Source organism: Protopterus annectens, chromosome 7.part0 (assembly GCF_019279795.1).
Source record: "Protopterus annectens isolate FY-2018-M chromosome 7.part0, PAN1.0, whole genome shotgun sequence".
Classification (NCBI taxonomy): domain Eukaryota; kingdom Metazoa; phylum Chordata; order Ceratodontiformes; family Protopteridae; genus Protopterus; species Protopterus annectens.
In genome coordinates this window covers 84,845,937-84,865,175 of record NC_056739.1, presented here as the reverse complement: position 1 = coordinate 84,865,175, position 19,239 = coordinate 84,845,937, and the positions used below count along the sequence as shown (strand labels likewise).

The 19,239-nt window shown below is 42.4% G+C and overlaps 1 protein-coding gene across 1 annotated transcript in view; it reads right to left on the bottom strand.

Annotated features, from left to right (window-relative positions):
- The window catches only part of LGR6 (leucine rich repeat containing G protein-coupled receptor 6), a 655,213-nt gene that overhangs the window by 293,768 nt on the left and 342,206 nt on the right, over positions 1 to 19,239 (bottom strand). The window contains exon 8 of the mRNA XM_044076136.1: positions 13,819 to 13,890. Coding sequence (XP_043932071.1) covers positions 13,819 to 13,890 — 72 coding nt within the window. The remainder of the gene's footprint in view (positions 1 to 13,818; positions 13,891 to 19,239) is intronic.

Here is a 19,239-nt window from a genome sequence, read left to right as displayed (position 1 = left end):
GACTACTGACCATTTACAAGTGGTCTCCCACAGATATCGGTCCTAGGTCCTCTCCTGTTTGGCATCTACTTCTCTGAAGTTCAAGCCAACAAAAAAGGGACTCTGGCTGACCAAGTTCACAAATGATTGCAAACTGGGAGCCATTGTTGATTCTCCAACTGATGTAGACATTCTACAAAAAGGCCTCACTGACACCAATGACTGGTGCCAGAACCATGGCTTTAAGCTCAATGCCAAAAAGTGCACTGTCATTCCCTTTGGGAAAAATTCAGTGCCCATGAACTACCACATAGGCGGTAGTCCACTAAACACCAAAGGTGTGATAAGAGACCTGGGGACACAGGTTGACAGCAACCTCTCCTTTGATAATCACATTGCCATTGTAGTCAGAAAGTCCTTCTATGTGGCACATCTCATTACAAAAGGTTTCTCATCCAGGAAGAAAGAGGTCATAATCATTCTCTACTCATCCCTCATTAGACCTATTATAGAATACAATGCCCCATTTGGTATGTACCTCACTAGACACCTACAACAACTGGAAAGGCCACAAAAATAGCTCACTAAGAGGATCTTAGGCCTTAAACACATGTCCTATATGGACAGACTCAAAAAACTCCAGCTATGGTCTGTCTCTGATCGCCTACTTAGAAGCGATCTCTGCTTGACCTACAAAGCCATGTCTGACCCAGAGCTGCTAGATATGCTACACCTAAAGAAATCCCAATCCCTCCATGCCACATGCTCCAGGGACCTTAACCTCTTTACCACAATAAACAGAACATGCTGGAGGGACAGGTTCCTAACCCAGAGACTTCCCATACTCTGGAACAAACTTCCCATTCATGTCAAGCAGAGCACTTCACTGGCCCTCTTTAAGAGAAATCTTGACGAGTGGGTGGCAATAGGAAGTTCACCCCAGGATCACTACAGTGGCCTTGCTTGACAGGGGCACTGGGAACTAACTTTGGGTGGCATGATGCCAGGGAATCTTCTTGGGCTAGGCTTATATATGCTCCAGAGCCGTTAGCCTTATACACACCTATGAACCTATGAATCCCGTAACGCCGAACTGTTGGAATGTCATAAAAACACCGAATTCGACATTTCCGACCACTTTACACCCTAAAATGAGTGCTAACATGGATCAAAAAGGGGACGGGATTTTGCGATTCGCAACACTTGCAATCATATTTTTGAGATGTTGCCGGACTCCTTTCGGCCATACCCACTCAACCATTCACCGGTCAACCATATGCATGTACACTCTATATACATATATATATATATATATATATATATATATATATATATATATATATATGTGTGTGTGTGTGTGTGTGTGTGGTATTGAATTGTAGTGAGAGATAGTCTTATGAAGACAGTGAGGGATGTTATCAGAATAAATGACAGACTCATGGCAATCAGACTCCAATGTAAAGCTAGGGCAGGATTCATAACCTTAACCCATGTCCCACAGCATGGTTGTGATAATCAGGAAAAGAGTACATTTAGGTAACAGTTGCAGGACCTACTAGATAAAGGAAGACAACATAAGTTGGTGGTGATAATGGGAAAACTAAAAGCTCATGTTGGGACAGACAGAACAGGATAAGAAGGCTACCTGGGTCCTCATGGTTGGTGCAACAAGAATAAAGAAGGAGAGGCCATTCTAGACTTCTGTCTGGTGCAATGGTTAATTGGTGTCCAACACATGGTTCAGCAAAACAGTCACAAGATCACATAAAGGATTGGTCAACATGAAACTTAAGTAGACTTCCTCCTATTAAAAAAAGGGTATGGGGTAGAATTAGAAATTGGAAAGTCATCGCAAATGAAACTGTTGGCACACAGTATATACCACCCGTGGCCACAATCAGCTGCATGCAGTGGTCACAGAAGGCTCTTAGATCAACAAAGCCTAGTCTGAAGATCTGGAAGTTTACCGGAGCAAAAACACAAGATTTCAAGGAAATACTCAGGGCCCTGGCACTTCAGGAAGAAGAGGAAATAGGTAGAGTTGAAGAATAATGGCAGTGCCTCAAAACAGCATATGTGAGGACTACAGAACTGATATGTGGCCAAGCCAGGTATGGAAATAAGGTACATAAGGAAAGTTGGTGGCAGAATGCAGACATCCAGGAAGTTATCAAAAGAAAAGGAGTACAAGAAAAAGGGGGAAAGAGAAAAGGTGGATCAGGCTAAAAAGGAATATTGGCTGGATAAAAAGAAGTTATACTCACCACAATATTCCATCTGTGTTGTCCATTTTCATTCTTCATCAACATACGGGTTTGGATCTGACCCTTGGATCTGACTTACCTACCTTCTATAATTTCTAGGATCTGACTCTCCAGCGCCTTCCTTACCCATAATGTCTTTAACTACTGCAATACCTCAGACTGAGTTTGCTGCTATTATATGTATTACACTCAGAAAATACAATAACAATCCTATGACAGAAAAAGTGATAGCTAAATGATCAGGAGCTCAAAAAGGAACTATGGTTCCTACCAACAAATCCGTTAGGTTTCTCCCAAAGACATGGACGGGGGAAGGAGGTAGAGAAGTTGGGAAAATGGACAACACAGTTGGAACATTATGGTGAATACATATCTTCTTTATCTGATGTAATTTTCATTTGTTCATCAACGTATAGGACAGCGTCCTCAGCTATGGTAACCTTGGGTGGCCCTTAATGGAAGGATGTTTCGGAGAACCATGGAACTAAAGGCAGATCTTTTTCTGGATATGATGTCCAATTTGTGATGTGCAATGAAAGTATGGATAATTGAACATGTAGCAACTGCACAAATATCATCAGTGAAAGCCCTCACCCAAATAGCTGCAGAAGTAGACACTGACCTGGTGGAATGGACCTTTGGATGCTTTGGTAAAGTTATGCCTTTCATGTAGTAAACATAGGAAATACAATCTGTTATCCACTTAGCCAAAGTAACTTTTGAAACCGGTTTTCTCATTCTGTTTTTAGCAAAGGAAACAAATAACTTATCATTTTTTTTAATTCTATAGTTCTGTGAAGGTAAAACCATAGCTCCCTATGTACATCCAATAGATGTAGGGTGTACTCCCCTTTGTTTTAAAAATTAGGGAAAACAGTGGCAAGTTAATTACTTGATTGAGGTTGCTCTCAGAGGCAACATTTGGTAAAAATGAAGGAGTTGTGCATAAAGTAACACTGTCTTTGTGGAAAAGCAAATACAGTGGTTTGGAAGATAGAGCTTGGAGTTCAGATACTCGTCTTGCAGAAGTCATAGCCACCTGAAAGACAGTCTTCCAAGAGAGAAACTGGAGATCTGCTTTAGGTGATGGTTCAAAAGGAGAGTGTACTAAATATTGCAAAACCATAGTGAGGTCCCAAGGAGGAGTAGGGTCCTTTACAGGAGGTCTGAGTAAAAAGGTACCCTTTAGGAAGGCCTTACATCATCTAGATAACACTAGAGAAGAAGCATTGTCTCTGATATGATAGTTGGAGATGGCCACTAACTGCTTTAATAGTGGAAAAACTTGCCCTGACTTGAAAAATAGAAACAAGGAAATCAAGAATAGTAGGAAGTGGGGGCGGGTAAAAGGATCCAACCTTTTCTTTTGAGCCCAATAGGAAAACCTTTTCTATTATTTATTTTCGTAAACCTTTCTAGCTGAAGTCTTTTTTGAACTGGGGAGGAAAGCCTGGAATGTCTAGCAATCACTGGAATTGCAGATACCATGTGGTCAACCTAAGGCCTGCAATGTTCGGGTGAAGCTGCCCTGATGGGTAAGATAGGAGGTCTGGACTGGTGTCCAGCATTCAAGAAGGCCATACTAGGTGAGACCAAAGGAAGGGAAATCATACCTGTCGAGGCCAAAAAGGAGCAATGAGGATTACTCTGCTCTTCAAGCAAAGTACTTTCTGAAGAAATTTGGGGTTAACAGGTGGGGGGATAAGCATAAAAGAGACCAGAGGGCCAAACATGCACTAGAGCATCTCTCTGTGACTGTCCCTGAAGTGGGGTAAGGGCAAAGAATATGTTACATTTGTTGTTGAGGGGAGATGCCAATAGGTAGGCCACAGCAAGGTTGACCCCGTCTGTGGAAGATCATGTTTGCCACTGACTGAGAGACCACTCATGAGGCATGAGGATGGTCCTGCTGAGTTTATCCGCTAGAATGTTGGATTTCCCCTATATGTGCATCTCTACAAGAAAGCAGTTGGATGAGCTCATGCACTGCCATACTCTCATTGCTTCTCAACAAAGGGGGTAGGATCTGGTTCCCCCTTATTTTTTGATGTACCAGACTACTGACATGTTGTCAGTTTGAATTGCAACAGTCCCTAGAAGAAGAAAGCTCTGAAAAACCTGCAATGCTAGAAGCACCACTCTCATCTGTAGGACACTGATATGCAAATTGGTCTCTTATGGGGACCACGTGCCTGTTACTGGGAGGCGTTCATAGTCAACATGGCATTCGGGGGAGGAAGGATAAATGCACGCTATTGACTGATCTCCTCAGATTGAATCCACCAAAGAAGAGACTTTCTGCAAGCCTGTGACTGCTTTATTGGATGTCTTAAAGAGTGTTGATGAAAGGACTATTGCACTGCTAGGGTCCACTGTAGAATTCTCATGTGGAGGCATGCAGTGGGAATTAAAGTAATAGCAGCAGCCATTGACCCTAGAGCTCTGAGGACCAGTTATGCTGGAGAGGAAGGAAGAGAAAAAATTTGTCTGACGTGTCTTCAGGGTAATGACTCTAGTAAGAGGCAGAAGAGCTAAAGAATTGACAGTGTCAAACCAAGCCCCTATGAACTCCAAGACTTGGACTGGTTGAAGTTGTGATTTGTCTGTAGTGACAGTGATTGCCAGCTAATAAGATAGCTTGAGCAAATAAGCTCTGGCTTTTACAAGCAGATGTCTGGTAAGTGTGGTGAGGAGCCAGTCATCTAAGTAAAGAAACACTCTGAATCCAAGCAGTTGGAGATAAGCTGCTACCACTGCCATGCATTTGGTGAACACCCTGGGGGCTGCAGTGAAACCTAAGGGCAGGGCTCTGAATTGATAATGACTAGCTCCTAGCCAGAAGCATAGATACCTTTGAGAGTGCCTGTTCATTTTGATGTGACAGTATGCATCTTGAAGGTTGATTGAGCACATCCAGTCATTCTTCTGTATGAAAGGCAGAAGGGACTATACCATGACCATCTGGACTTTGAAATTCTTTACAAAATTATTTAGATAATTAAAAACCAACATAGGTCCATATCCACTGTTTTATTTGGCAATAAAAAGAACCCTGAGTAAATTCTGGATCCTCTTTGGTCTTGGGAACCTCTTGGATGGCTCTTTTGTTTAGCAGCTTTTGAATTTCTATTGCTGTGAGCTCCCTCTGATTGGGCGGAACATCGAGGAGAAAGGGAATGAAGTAGAATAGGATGGAAAGACCTTATCGGCAGTTAGAATCCACTTTTCTACCCGCAGTGACTTTTTTTCTAGGAATCAATGTGGTGGGAAGAAGATGTGATTCCAGAAGTCTCAAGGTCCATTTCAGGAATCCTGTGGATATTTTTCCCCAGAGGCAGGGGAGGAAATAGCTACAATGGTAGATGTTGCTCACATGGCAGAGAGCATTTGTAGAATCAAGGATCTCCAGATTCCTTCTTGGATAGGTTCTTTCAATGCTCCTAAAAGGTTACCCAGCTGTCCCTCACTGGAGGCAGTTAGGAGGCACTTATCCTTGCACCTAGACACTTGGATAGCCATCACAAAAGAGTCTTGGGTGCATAGGATCATATCCAAAGGGTATCTACAAGGAAGATCTATCAAAAGGAGCATTGATGAATGATGCCTTGAAAGTTTCCATAATATCACACAATCGCATCCAGGCATGTCTCCTTATGGCTATGCCTGAACCGACCACCCTTGAGGTACCTTCAGCTGTATGCGAGATTAATCTCATGGATGCATTTGTAATAGATTGTTGAGTGGCCAGTCATGAGGAACAAGATTTCTGTTCCTCTGCGGACATGGACTTGAGAGCAGAATTAGAGAGTTCCTTTATCAAGTACCTGTGTAATCTGGTGAAGTGTGCCAGGTAGTTCAGCGAACGCAAGGCAAATGTTGCTGATGCAATGCTCTAGACTTTCTATTAGAGAGGTGGACAGAGGAGCTCTACTCTGCTAGCTCCTTTCTGGTGGCTGCTGCAAAATCCATGGCATCTATAGGAACCCCTTTAGTCCAGTTCTGTCTATCACCGGGTGCACTCAAATGTTATCAGGGCATTTAGGTATTGGTTCTACAGAGTCCAATTCCTTCCATGCTCTGTGGGAGACAAGATCTATAAGCTCATCCACAGGGGGGTAACCCAATATGTAGAAGGGCCAGACCCAAGGGCTTCCAAAAAACACTGACTCCTCTTGGGAAAGGGTTTGTGAAGAGCAACCACCTTTCTGGCAAAGTATTTCCAAAATGTCTCCGAAACAGATGTCCACAGGTGGAGATCTGGGGAATTCCCCTTCATAAAAATTGGTGTCTTCTGAAAGAGATTCCTGTGGGAAATCTAAGTGTCTCCTCTTGCAAGTCCTCTTCTGAGGGCCCTCCTCAGCAGGATATTCTGGTGAGGTATTGGAAGAGGTGAGGAGCTCCTGGTTAGGAAATGGATGGAAAGTCCTTTGGGCTGGCTGTCTCTGAGAGGCAGGATGAACAGACTCAAGCACAGGATCCTTAGGAGGCAGCAAGGGATGGATCCAATGGTGGAAGAGTCGAGGCTACTCTTGGATGAGAGAAAACCCTCTCCACCACTTTGAAGACAGAAGGACCAGGACAGACCAAGAAAAGACCATTCAGAGTCTAGGCTTCCAAAGCAGACAATCCCGAGCCCTCCCTGGCCCTCTGCTCTGAAGGAGGAATCAGAGCTGAGCTGTCAAGCACAGAAGCACTGAGGGGAAGTTACAGCTCCAAAAGCTTCAGATTCAAAGTCTGACACTAGGATCCAATGCCAACAGTTCAGCTCCAAGAACAATCTGGGACAGAGAGGGTAGGAGCCAATCAGATCAGGGATGTTGTCAGAGTGGAAGAAACATGAAACTTTAGATCTGATGGCTCAGCTCTAGGGATCCTCAAATATGATGACTCTGAAATAGAAGGCCAGATCAGAGAAGGAGTAACAACAGATTGAAAAGAAGGCTTTAGGCTCTCAGATCAGATGGGAGATGGCGCTGGCAAGACCCTATCTGGATCTGTGTTCTGAGGAATTTTCTCATCATTCTATCCATTCTATCGACCTACGCTTTAAAGAGACTTCAGGATGATCTAATGGATGATGAGGTGGAAGGTGGTCTAGATAATGTTTTTGGTGTCTCTTGTAAAAATGGAGACCTTAACCTTGGTGATATCGGCTCTGGTGAAAACCTGGGAGCTTGACACTGAGAAGATGAGACTGATGGTGGAGTCTCTGAGGACTCAGCCACTTTTTTAATCAGCTCCAAAGGAGGCACAGAATGAGAAGACTGGGCAGGGGATCATTTACGATGCTCCCTGGGCTCCTTAGACTTTTGAGAGGGGGGTTTGAACCCCTGATGGAGAAGAAGTAGTAGAAGACTCTGAGGCTGGAAGGAGGCCTTTCAAAATCAAATTATTTTGTCTGTCACTAAGAGCTCTAACATTAAAAGCCACACATATAGAACAAGACATGTCCAGATGTGTTGGCCCCAAACAATAAATGCATGCCCTGTGGGCATAAGAGTTGGGAATCTTATGCACACAGGAAGTGCACTTTTTGAATCCAGTCGGTTGGACTTGGCCATCCTGGAACAAATTAGCAAACAACAGCAATAAGCAGTGTTAGCTAGGTCTAAGGACTAACATCAATCACCAAAAGAAACAAACTCTACTGTATGAAAAGTTTTTGTTTTTTTTTAAACAGAGGAAATAGAAATACCAACAGTGGTAGATATGAAAAAGAGAGAAAGAGAGAATGGGAAAAACTTCCAGCTATGGTAGATGAAGAATACCAAAATAAACTAGCATAAAGGGCAAGGGAGTTCAAAAGGTTAAAGATAAAACAGAAATGGAGTAAAATAAGTTTGTAATTCATACTCATTATACCCTTAGCTCAAGAGATGGCAATCCCATCCGAACCTGAAGAGCAGCAAACGAGATCTGAGGTATTGCAGCGGTCAGGGGGCATTATGGGTAAGGGACGAGCTTGAGAGTCAGATCCTAGAATCTACAGAAGGTGGCCGAGTTGGATCTGACCCCATATGTTGAGGAACAAATGAAAATGACAACATCAGCTCAAAGAGGTTAAGAGGGCAGTTGCAATGGCAAACAGCAAGGTATCAGAGGTACTCTACCAGTTTCTGAAAAGTGACTCTGCAGATGGCACAAAGAAAATTTAACAGTTTGTAAGAGAAAAACATACAGATAAAAAGATAGACATCAGACACCATTCATAAGGGATACCAGTAACAGCCTGCTCATCAATCTACAGGACTTCAAAGACAGATGGAAGGAATACTTCCGGCAGCTTCTGAATCAAGAAAACCCCACAGAAGCTTTACTGCCCCATACACAGCATATGATAAAAAAAGAACTTACCCTAGAAAAAGTAAGAACAAGTACAAAGGTATCAAACTTCTGTCTCATTACATGAAACTTCTGGATAGAGTGACTGATAAACCAGTATGCAGAACAGTAGAAAATAAGATGGGAGATGAGCAGTTTAGATTCAGATCGGGATGTAGCACAACTGACCGAATATTTGCAGTGATACAGATAGTGATGAAGAAGCTAGAGATGAGAAAAATAATCCAACTGGCCATTCCTAGACTTTGAGAAAGCATATGACAAAAGTTCGAAGTAAACTGATTTGAGCAGTCCTGTGATGGTTCAAAGTCAGGGAAACATTGGTAGAATGAGTGCAGGCTCTCTAGAAGGACCCAATGACACAAGTACAAACAGTGTTTGGACTCAAAAAGGGTTTACATCAGAGTTCAGTTCTGAGCTTATTGCTGTTCATACTGGTGATGTTCTAATTAGCAAACAAGGTGATGGAAACATCAACAAAACTGCTACATGCAGATGATGTGGCATTACAAGCACACTCTGAACATGAACTTCAACTAATGATGGAGGAATAGAATGCAAACCTGAAGGCATATGGGATGAAACTGAGTGAAGACAGGACAGTTATCACGGCAGAAAATGAGGGAAATCAGAAGAAGCTGAAAATTGAGATAGAAGGGAAAATAGTGGAACAGGTTAACAGCTTCAAGCATCTGAGGAGCGGTCACGGAAAAGGGAAGTCTGAATTAGGAGGTCACAGCTAGAATCAGAGGGGCTGCTACCATATGACACTGAGTGTCAGTGTCATTGGTATTGTGTGACAAAAGAATGCCAAAGAAACTGGGAAGCAATGTGTACACAACAGTGGTGTGACCAATGATTCTGTACAGTACAGAAACATGGGCAGTGAAGGCAAAGCAGTTGAGGAAGCTAGAAGTGATGGAGATGAAATGCCTGAGACAGATGGTAGGATACACACTGTGAGGCAGATGAAAAAATTATGACATCAGAGCAGAAGCCAAAATAGCTCCAACTGCAGGGATAGTCAAAGAAAACAGATTACAGTGGTACTGTGGGCAACCTGCGCAACACTTAACCTTAGGGTCTCTATTCACTGGTCATGAAGCATCTTAGGGCATCTGTTTACTGGTTATGGAGCATCATGGCCACCCCATTGCAGCTCCTGATTAGCTGTTCTACCATACATTCCATGTCTTCCATCACCATTCAATAAATAACACTTTGCTCTTCAGTGTACAAAATTCCATATAGTATAAAGTACATTAACTGGGTCACTTAATGGTTTTAACTTTTAAGGAAACTGGAATAACTCAAGGAGGCAACAGATCTGACCAGGTACTGGGCATATGTCCAGAACAAGAAGATTTCTGACTTGACCAACAGACAGATGTGCAGAGAAGGGGAGTTGGTTATATTTTGTTTTCGAGATTAGTATGCACAGGAGTTAAACATTTTGTAAATAGTCTGGGGGCCATGTATACAACAAATGGCAGAGCTGAAAACTGAAAATGGGACTCAACTATCTTGAATCTAGGAAACCTTTTGTGAAAAGGTCTTACAGGAATGTGTACATATGCTTCCTCCTAGTCCAAGATTGCCACGTGAAAATCCTTTTTCTTTGGAAAGTAACACTGTCTTTTTTCTTTTTCAAAAGCTGCTCTTAAAGTGTTGCCCCTTTTTTGAGAATGTGAAACAACCTTGAATAAAAAGAGCTTTGCCCTCTTTGGGTCTGTGACAGCTGGAAAATAGCCACCTCTTGTCCATTAATAGTAATGGTTGCTTCATCTACTGAGGAGGTGTTCAGAATGGACTGAGGCTGAGGAAATTGAATATTTTTTTATACTGATCTTGGTTGTCAGCAGAGGCGTAGCTGGCTCATTCAGTGCCCTGTGCTAATACCACAAGACAGCACCCCACCTCAGATAGCTCTTCAAATGAAGAGCAAAACTAAATAAATAAAAAAAGCACTTCCTTGTTATAACCAGATCACTGGATTCTAGTGACTGGATTATTATAGTTAAATGCACTCCACTACCAACACCCCCAAGCTAACTCTTCTACTGAATAGCAAAAAAAAAAGTTTGTTGTAATAACCCAATGTCTATATTGTGCTACCTGGAGTGGGACACTGGTTTGTGGTATCAGCACAGGGTGCTGATTGAGGCAACTATGCCTCTGATGTAATGTGCTGATATAATTGTTATCTCTGCCTAGGTCAGCTGATCAACACACAACTCAAATCACAAGCTTCCTGTTTCTCTGGTCTGCTCAGGTTGCCCATGGGCTCTGAGTCTCATGACAACAACTGCAAAATAAGTTTGGCATCATTCTTGAAAAATGCTTTGAAAGGTGGTTAATTAGCCTGCTAAAAAGACTATAGGGTATATACAGTCTATAATGATCTCACTCACCATGGTTTCACTGATGGTAGTCCTACTCTACCTTGTATGACTTATCTTTATGAACCGGTTAGTGTTACTTTGGATCTCAGCTTTGGTGTGATAATTATATACTTAGACCTTACTAAGGCTATTGATGGCCTGCCACATGATGGAGTAATAGACCATCCATAAAGTAGTGAAGTCAATCCTTATCTTATCAGGTGAAGGAAGAGAGACTCACCTGGGGTGGGGGTATCATTTAGACAGTCACGAGGGTGGCTTTTCTTCTCAATAGCATTACAGATATGAGGATATGCATGACTGGCCCTAACCTCATGCTCTGGGTAAGGAGATGAGCAAACAATGTTATTGTGGCACTCATGATATCTTTCTCAAATGGTGCACAATCTCATATGTTCACTATGAAGGCAACCACTTTTTAATGAGTTGGTGTGCATGATGTCTGCCTGCAGGCTACATTTTTTTTATCCCCACCCTTCCTCTGTTGGGACTGGTGCACTTTATGGCTTGCTTCACCTTGCACCCCCAGGATGGGAATACCCATTTTCCCATGTCAGCTTCATAATTCAGCCAAGAAGCTATTCAGTCCTGCGTTAGTGGGCTTTATTCTTCTGCATCAATATAGCTATCTGGATTTATCCCGACTTTTGCCTAAAACATAATGCAGTATAACAGAATGGAAATTAGCATTCAGATATGGTGCACCAACTACTACATCTGCCTCATATCTTATTAGGGCTGTGTAGCACTGGACCTGACTACACTCCATAGCATTGTGACATACAGCATAGTGCACTGTTCTCTACCATGCTGTACATAACATTCACTGCCTCACTGCATTATAAGGTTGTAAAGGCAGCAATGCATCTCCAGGCATTTCCTGAGTGCCTGTCTCCCCATCTTTAATGCATTCCACCTTGCTCTGCATGCCACAGGGTTTTGCCAGGCATACAAGGCCACAGTAACATGTGGCATGCAAAGTGCATCCTAATGAGCTACTAATGCAGCACCTTTATACATTATGTTAATATGTGACATAATGGTATGCTGTAATAGTGATATTCAGCATAGTATGCCAGAAAATGAGAAGGACATTGTCCTGGCTAATATGCACTTGCTGTATAATGGGATGTGAGAGATGCATGCCCTCAACAGTGAGCATATATAATGGAATGGAATAAGCAGCAGGCATTGGCAGTAGAGTGGGAGGAGGTGTCTCTGGACAATGTTGCCACTTGAACATAATGTCAGGTGGGAGGAGGGACTTAAGGGAATGAGCAATGTAAGATACATTCTAGGTATGGTATTTAGTGCATTGGATTAAGGCTCTATGATGTTAATAAGCCACATCCTGTACTACAGGGCTTGATTCTCTCAGCCTCCATTTACTTACTGTGTGACTCTGAGCAAGTCACTTAACCAAACATTGCTCTGGAGTAAATTACAGATTGAGTTAGACTCCTAAATGGTTTCCTGGAATGCATGCCTTGTAGCTAAGCATGAACCTAGGGAAGTGGGATCATAGTGGCAAACATTACTGTACACTCAAGGAAGGGAGGAAGATATGTACTACTTGCTATGCAATATGATGGGGTTAGTTAGCATGAATAGCTGATACCACCAATAGGCCACCAACAGCATATTGTAATTTCTGCATTACAGAGGCAGACTGTACTATGCAGCAAGGCGCAGGGCAGATCTAGATCACACACTGCATCCTGTGCAATGTGATAGTCGTTTTACTTATGGACCACACCTGATGTTTAGTACCAGTCTGTCAGCATGTACTTCAGACAAAGGCACGTTTATCATTCAGTATTATGGTATACAAGTATATTGTGTCCCGTAAGTGAATGGGTACTATCCCCACTACCGAAAAGTTGGATGGGATACTTTCACAAGACTGCAACAATAATGTTTGTCAACCTTAAATACAACAAAACTGATAGATATGTAGGCCATTTGGCAGCACAGGTGACATTATGTGTTATACCAGTTAGAAAGTCATGTGAAATTCTAAAAAAAATTCAATATTTTTTACTGAAAATGGAATTCCGAGATAGTGATAAGTGTGGTAAGATTACATCCAAAAATGTTAATTTTTTAAAATGCTCAATGTGTAAAATTCTATATAAGTAAAGTAAAGCACTGAAAGAACACAAGGCAAACATTCTACCACCCCAATGGGTAGAACAGGTTTCAAAATGCAAAAAAAAATGTTTATGTTAGAGGTGCAGTACAATGACCTCAAGGGTGAGTTGGAGGCAGATAAGAGTCTTTCAGAATGAAATCCCTAAGGATCCAGTGAGATTAAACAGATTCTGTTGTGGATTTTCGTAGCGATGACAGGGTCAGTGCTGGGCAGCACTTCTTCTTCTCCTTCCAGAGATGGCAAGAGCACAATGTAGCCTGACAACAAACACAGCAGATATGATAACTAAGCAAGACATTCAGAAGGTAGTAACAAGGAATGTCATCAGTCTCTCCAGTCTAGAAGAGGAGCTGAACACTTTTGTTAAACTGTGTGCACGTGTGTGTGTGTGTGTGTGTGTGTGTGTGTGTGTGTGTGTGTGTGTGTGTGTGCACGCATGAACAAAGGTTTGTATATATGTGTACATGCATGCATGCATAGGGGTGTGTGTGTGCATACTCTCACTGCAGAGACATAAAAACTTATAAAAATGTAAAAGTTAATTGTATTACTGTGATACATTTTGATATTTTCAAAATATTTTTCTGTTTCTTGGTGCCAAGAGAAAAGAAGTACCTCTTTATGAATAAGGCTGACAGTATTAACAAAGCTAATATTATAGCAAAGGTTAGAAACTCACAGCACACGGACATTAGGCAGCTCCAAACACAGCTGTTTTGGAAGCGCAGTGATACCAGCTCTTGTCAAAGTCCTGTATAGAAAAAGTTCAAAATTGAAGTTATTTTTCTAGGTCAGACATACAAAGCATTCTTCAGCACATCACATTAACAATACAAAGGCTACTAATGAGTAGCATACTGCAAGCGGTAAGAAATGTCATTAAAGAAATTCTAATTATGAGCAGACAAAGACCCACTTATTCCCTACTGAAGCACAGAGCAGCCATACAACTATGGAATGATGTTTGTAGAAGTCTGTCCCTTCTAATTACAGTAACATTTGCTTTGATCAGAAGACAGTGGCAGAGAAGCATTCTTACAGCCACTGTGTCCCAGAATGCATTACAGAATTACAAGTACAGAAATATGCCATCCACCTAGTGTAGCTCATCTGCAGTGAAATCTGTTGTTATCGGAGGGAAGCAGTAATTGCTTCTAGCCTGCTACTTCCACAATCAACTGGTTTACTGAAAGTCACTCAGTACAAAAAAAAAGGGTGAAAGCACAAATTTCTGGCTAACTATATTTGTTATTCTCAGCTTGAACCATGTTAAGTTCTTCACACCCCAAAAATCTGGAAAAGTACAGTTGTGTACACTTACCATAAATGTAGGCGTTCAAGTGTATTCACTGTTGCAGTCATTACATTTAGGGTAATCCTGCTGGCACGTTGCCCTTAGCTGGCCTGAATTCCAAAGTCTTGGGTCCTGCATGGGCTGCTGTCGCCCCTTCCCTGACATCAGGTCGTCAGGGGTATAAAAGAAGCAGCCAGCGCCATTTTCTTAAGTTTTTCTTGCCCCAGATGTCAGGTGCCCCCAAAAAGGGTAGCCAAACTCTCTCTCTCTCTCTCTCTATATATATATATATATATATATATATGTATAATCAAAAATACACCAATATAAATTTTACCTTCGTCTATAAGCAAATACACCACATAGGTAGTATAAATCAGAGAAGGAAAGATAAGATCCAAAAGAAAAAAGGGGGAAGGTGGGTGAGTAACTTGGACTGCAACAGTGAATACACTCGAACATCTACATTTATGGTAAGTGTACACAACTGTACTATGTTCTTCGTGTTTCACTGTTGCAGTCATTACATTTGGGTAGAGTCCCAAAGCTATGGTTGGGAGTCTGGAACTAGACAGCAGTAGGAGCGGCTACGAGGCCCTGCAGAACTGCAGTGGCAAAGCCTGCCCTGGATTTAGAGTAGAGTGGCAGATGATAATGCTTTGTAAAGGTGTGCACTGAACTCCAAGTAGCCGCCTCCAAAATGTCTCTAGTTGGTACTCCCCTGAGAAAGGCTGCTGAGGTGGCTGCAGCTCTGGTGGAATGAGGCCTAATGCCCTTAGGCACTGGCTTGCTATGATGTAAGTAGCAGAAACGAATGCAGTGGCTTAACCACTTAGAAATAGTCTCCTTTGAGATAGGCTTTCCTAGTGATCTTGCAGCATATGCCACTAGTAATTGCTCTGTCTTCCTGAAAGCTTTGGTTCTGTCCAAGTAGAATCTAAGCTGTCTGTGTACATCCAAAGAATGCAGAATTCTCTCCCCCTTGTTCTGTGGATTTGGGAAAAAGTTGGCAGATGGATGGCTTGGTTAAGAGCCACACTGGACACTACTTTAGGCATAAATGTTGGGTTTGTCCTCAGGGAGACCCTGTCTGGATGAAAAATGATGAAAGGTTACACAGCCATGAGCGCCTGTAGCTCTGAAACTCATCTTGCAGAAGTAATTGGTAAGAGCAGAGCTGTTTTCCAAGATAAAAACTTCATATCAGCAGTAGCAGCTGGCTCAAAATGAGGCAGGGTGAGCTTTTCCAAGACATAGTTGAGGTCACATGCAGGTATTGGTAGTCTCCTTGGGGGCCTTAAATTTTTGGCTCCTCTGAGGTACTGTCTTAATAAAGGTTGAGAAAAAAGTGGTGGCTCTGTATTGTAATGAGCTGAAATGGCAGAGGCATGAATTTTAATTGATGACGTATAAGAGAATTTAAGTACCTTTATCTGCAGTTTTTTTTTCAAAAAAATACAGTATTTAAATTGATTTTAACTGTGTTGCAGGAATATTAACTGAACTGGAAGTTCTGACTCTGCTCTTCAGTTAGTCCCACCCACCCTTCCTGTTTTTGTTTTGGTGTTAATCTTAGTGGCCTTGAAACTGCCCACCCCTCTTGTAAATTTGTGTTTGGATACTCCTTCTGGGCCCATCTCATTTGCTCACTCAACTGAGTGCAGTGAGATCATATTCTGATTTCAGGCACTCCTACTGTGTACAAAGAGAGCATTTGGGAAACAGAAAGAAAAAAAAAAATAAGCTTGTTTCCTGCCTTTCCTGTCAAGTGGTATAGACTATTTGTAGGCTTCTGAGCCCCCAAGCCCTTCTGGGTTGGAGGGAAGCCTTCTAGCTTAGTTTTTTTTTCTTATAACTAGCCAGTTTTCTAGTTTCAGCACTCAAATCTGTTTCTTTGATCTCAGCACTTGTTCAGAAAAAAAAAAAATGTCATCTGCTTTTACTGTACTTGTGTTTCTACCTACTTTATTTTACTTTTGCATCATCTTAAAAGTACTCAATTGTATTTATTACTGCTTGGTGTAACTCATTCTAAGCCTTTTGGTTTAAACACTTGGGCTTCGGACCAGTTGTTTTGCACTGAGAGGGTTTGTGGTCTGCACTGTAGTGGCAGAACAGGTAGCTTACATCTTTCTAGGTTGGGAACTGCTGATTGAGGGCTCAGTGTCTGTTATTCTAAAAGTGTATTAATTCTGGTTTAAGCACTTGGGCTTTCAGGCCAGTTATTTTACATTAAGAGGGTTCGTGGTCTGCACTCTTGTGGGAGGAGAGGCTGGACTCTGCCCTTCTGAGCTGGGAATTTCTGGTTAAAGACTTATAGTGCATGCATATCTGAACTGCTTCTTACTGAAGTTGGTGCGCCTTGTTTGCTGTGGCATAGACTGGATTCGGGCCTGCTGGATCTAGCTTTGTTTGTGTAACTTGAGCACTAATCCAGGCATTCTCTAAAGTATTCAATTGTATTTATTACTGCTTGGTAGTAACTTGATTAAAGTGTAGCTATAATTCTAAGTCTTTTGGATTAAGCACTTGGGCTTCAGACCAGTTGTTTCACATTAGGAAGGTTTGTGGCATGCACTGTGGTGGCAGGACAGGTAGCTTTCATCCTTCTAAGTTGGGAACTGCTGATTGAGAGCCCAGTGTCTGTGTCTGAACTGTATCTTACTGAAATTGGTACACCTTGTTTGCTGTAGCATAGACTAGATCCAGGCCTGCTGAATCTAGCTTTGTTTATATGCTTGTTGTTTGTTTGCTTGTTATTTCCCTGGAATGCTAATTCCACCTAATACACGGCTTCTCAGTGCTTCTGTGGATCACTAGTGATATCTGCATTGCTTACTGTACTTATTTCCTTGTTTCACTTGAAAGAAAGTTACTGTTTGTCGTTTTTGCGTTTAAGTTACCTGTAACACATTGCACTTAAGTTACCTGGCACTTGCTCGCTAAAGCAATTATATAAGTCAGCACTAAAAATTAAAAGCACTACACCCTCACTCCCCACTGGCCCTTGTTTTCAATTATTAAGGAATTCCCAATATTATTCTAGCATGTCCAAAGGTCAGTTGTCAATCTCCTCTCCGGTCCAGCTGGTGAATCTGGGAATCTTGAGGCAATGTTACAACTGCATCATGTACACAGACAACCCTCTCCTCCTCCCAACAAATTCCAACACATGTGAGAGATGCAACCATATAGCCAAACTGGAGGCTAAGCTCTCTCAACTCAGTACTGGCATAACCAGTCAGGAGGAGAAGGAAACCACACTCACTACAATTCCAGTCTCACATAGACCTACCACGACAGCAAACCAAACACATAATCACACAAAAACATACTCAGAGGCTCCAAATAAAGATCTGCCTAAGCAGCAGAGACCTCCAAAGTAGACACTCAAGCAACTGCTACCCCAAAACAAAACACATGCAGCACATATCTCACAAAGCCAGTGTGCCGAACAGTCACAGCCCTTAAGACTAAACAACACACCTGATACACTTGTAATAGGTGACTCTATCGTCAGGCACACTGACGTCCCGCTCACCAGGCTGAACAAGGAGAGGGTCACGGTGAGCAGCCTGTCGGGCGCTAGGATCCACCACATAACACAAGCACTCAGGTCACTCCAAGGCAAGTACAAATATGACTCAGTCATTGTCCATGCTGGTGTGAATGACCTGAGACGTACCTCCCTGGACTACATGAAAAGAGACATAAAGTAGCTATCTGAGCATGTAGCCCAGGCCGGTATGACCCTGACCTTGAGTAGCATCTTACCCTCACCAAGAATGATGCCACAATATGAAGACAAGATGATCAATTTCAACAATTGGCTTAAGTACTGGTGCCATTCAAAGGGGATCCAATGCCTGTCAGCTTGGGATGATATGCTTGTGGAAAATCTTTTTAGTTGGTAATTGAGAGGGGAGGCAAATAGATCTATGCCCGGGCATCCCCATTTCCTTGTTATCACGCTGAAGACTTGTGGATCCAGCTTCCACTCGTGGGGATCCATGAGGTTTCTGCTTAGTTCGTCTGCCAGAGTATTTTCCTTTCCTGGCAGGAATTGTGCCTGCAGATGTAATTGGTAAGTTAAAGCTGTGTCCCACAAGGTCATGGTTAGTCTGCAAATGGGGTACGAATGTGTGCCCCCCTGCTTGTTTATATACCACATGACCGTGGTGTTGTCTGTCTTTATCAGTAGTTTTCCCGGTTGAATAAGGACCTTGAAGGCTGTCAGGGCATTTTGAACAGCTAACATCTCTTTTTGATTGATATGTAGATGCATTTGGTTTGAGGACCATGTGCCCTGAATGCATCTTCCTGCCATGTGGGCTCCCCAGGCATAGTCTGATGCATCCGTTGTTAGTGTCTGCCTGGCTGGAGGTAATGTGAATGGCTGTTCCTTGTTCTGGTGACAAGCCTTTGCCCACCATCGAAACCCCTGTTGCAGGCAGGGAATGAGAGTAATGACTGTTTCCAGGTTGTGGCAATGTTGAGTCCAAACACGTTTTAGGTACCATTGAAGTTTCCTCATATGCAGTCTTGCATATGGAATTAGTAGACTGCAGGATGCCATGAAGCCCAAAGCTTGCAGAATTTTTCTTGCAGATAACTGGGCCTTTGTTGCCAACATTTTGAAATAGGTAGTCAGTTGCCTTTGTTTGTCTGGCGTGAGATAAGCCATCTGGGCAGTTGTATTTAAGCTTGCACCCAGGAATGTTATCTCTTGTGAGGGTACTAGTTTTGATTTATTTTTGTTGACTGTGTACCCTAGGCATGTTAGAAGTCTTTTCACAAACGCCAGAT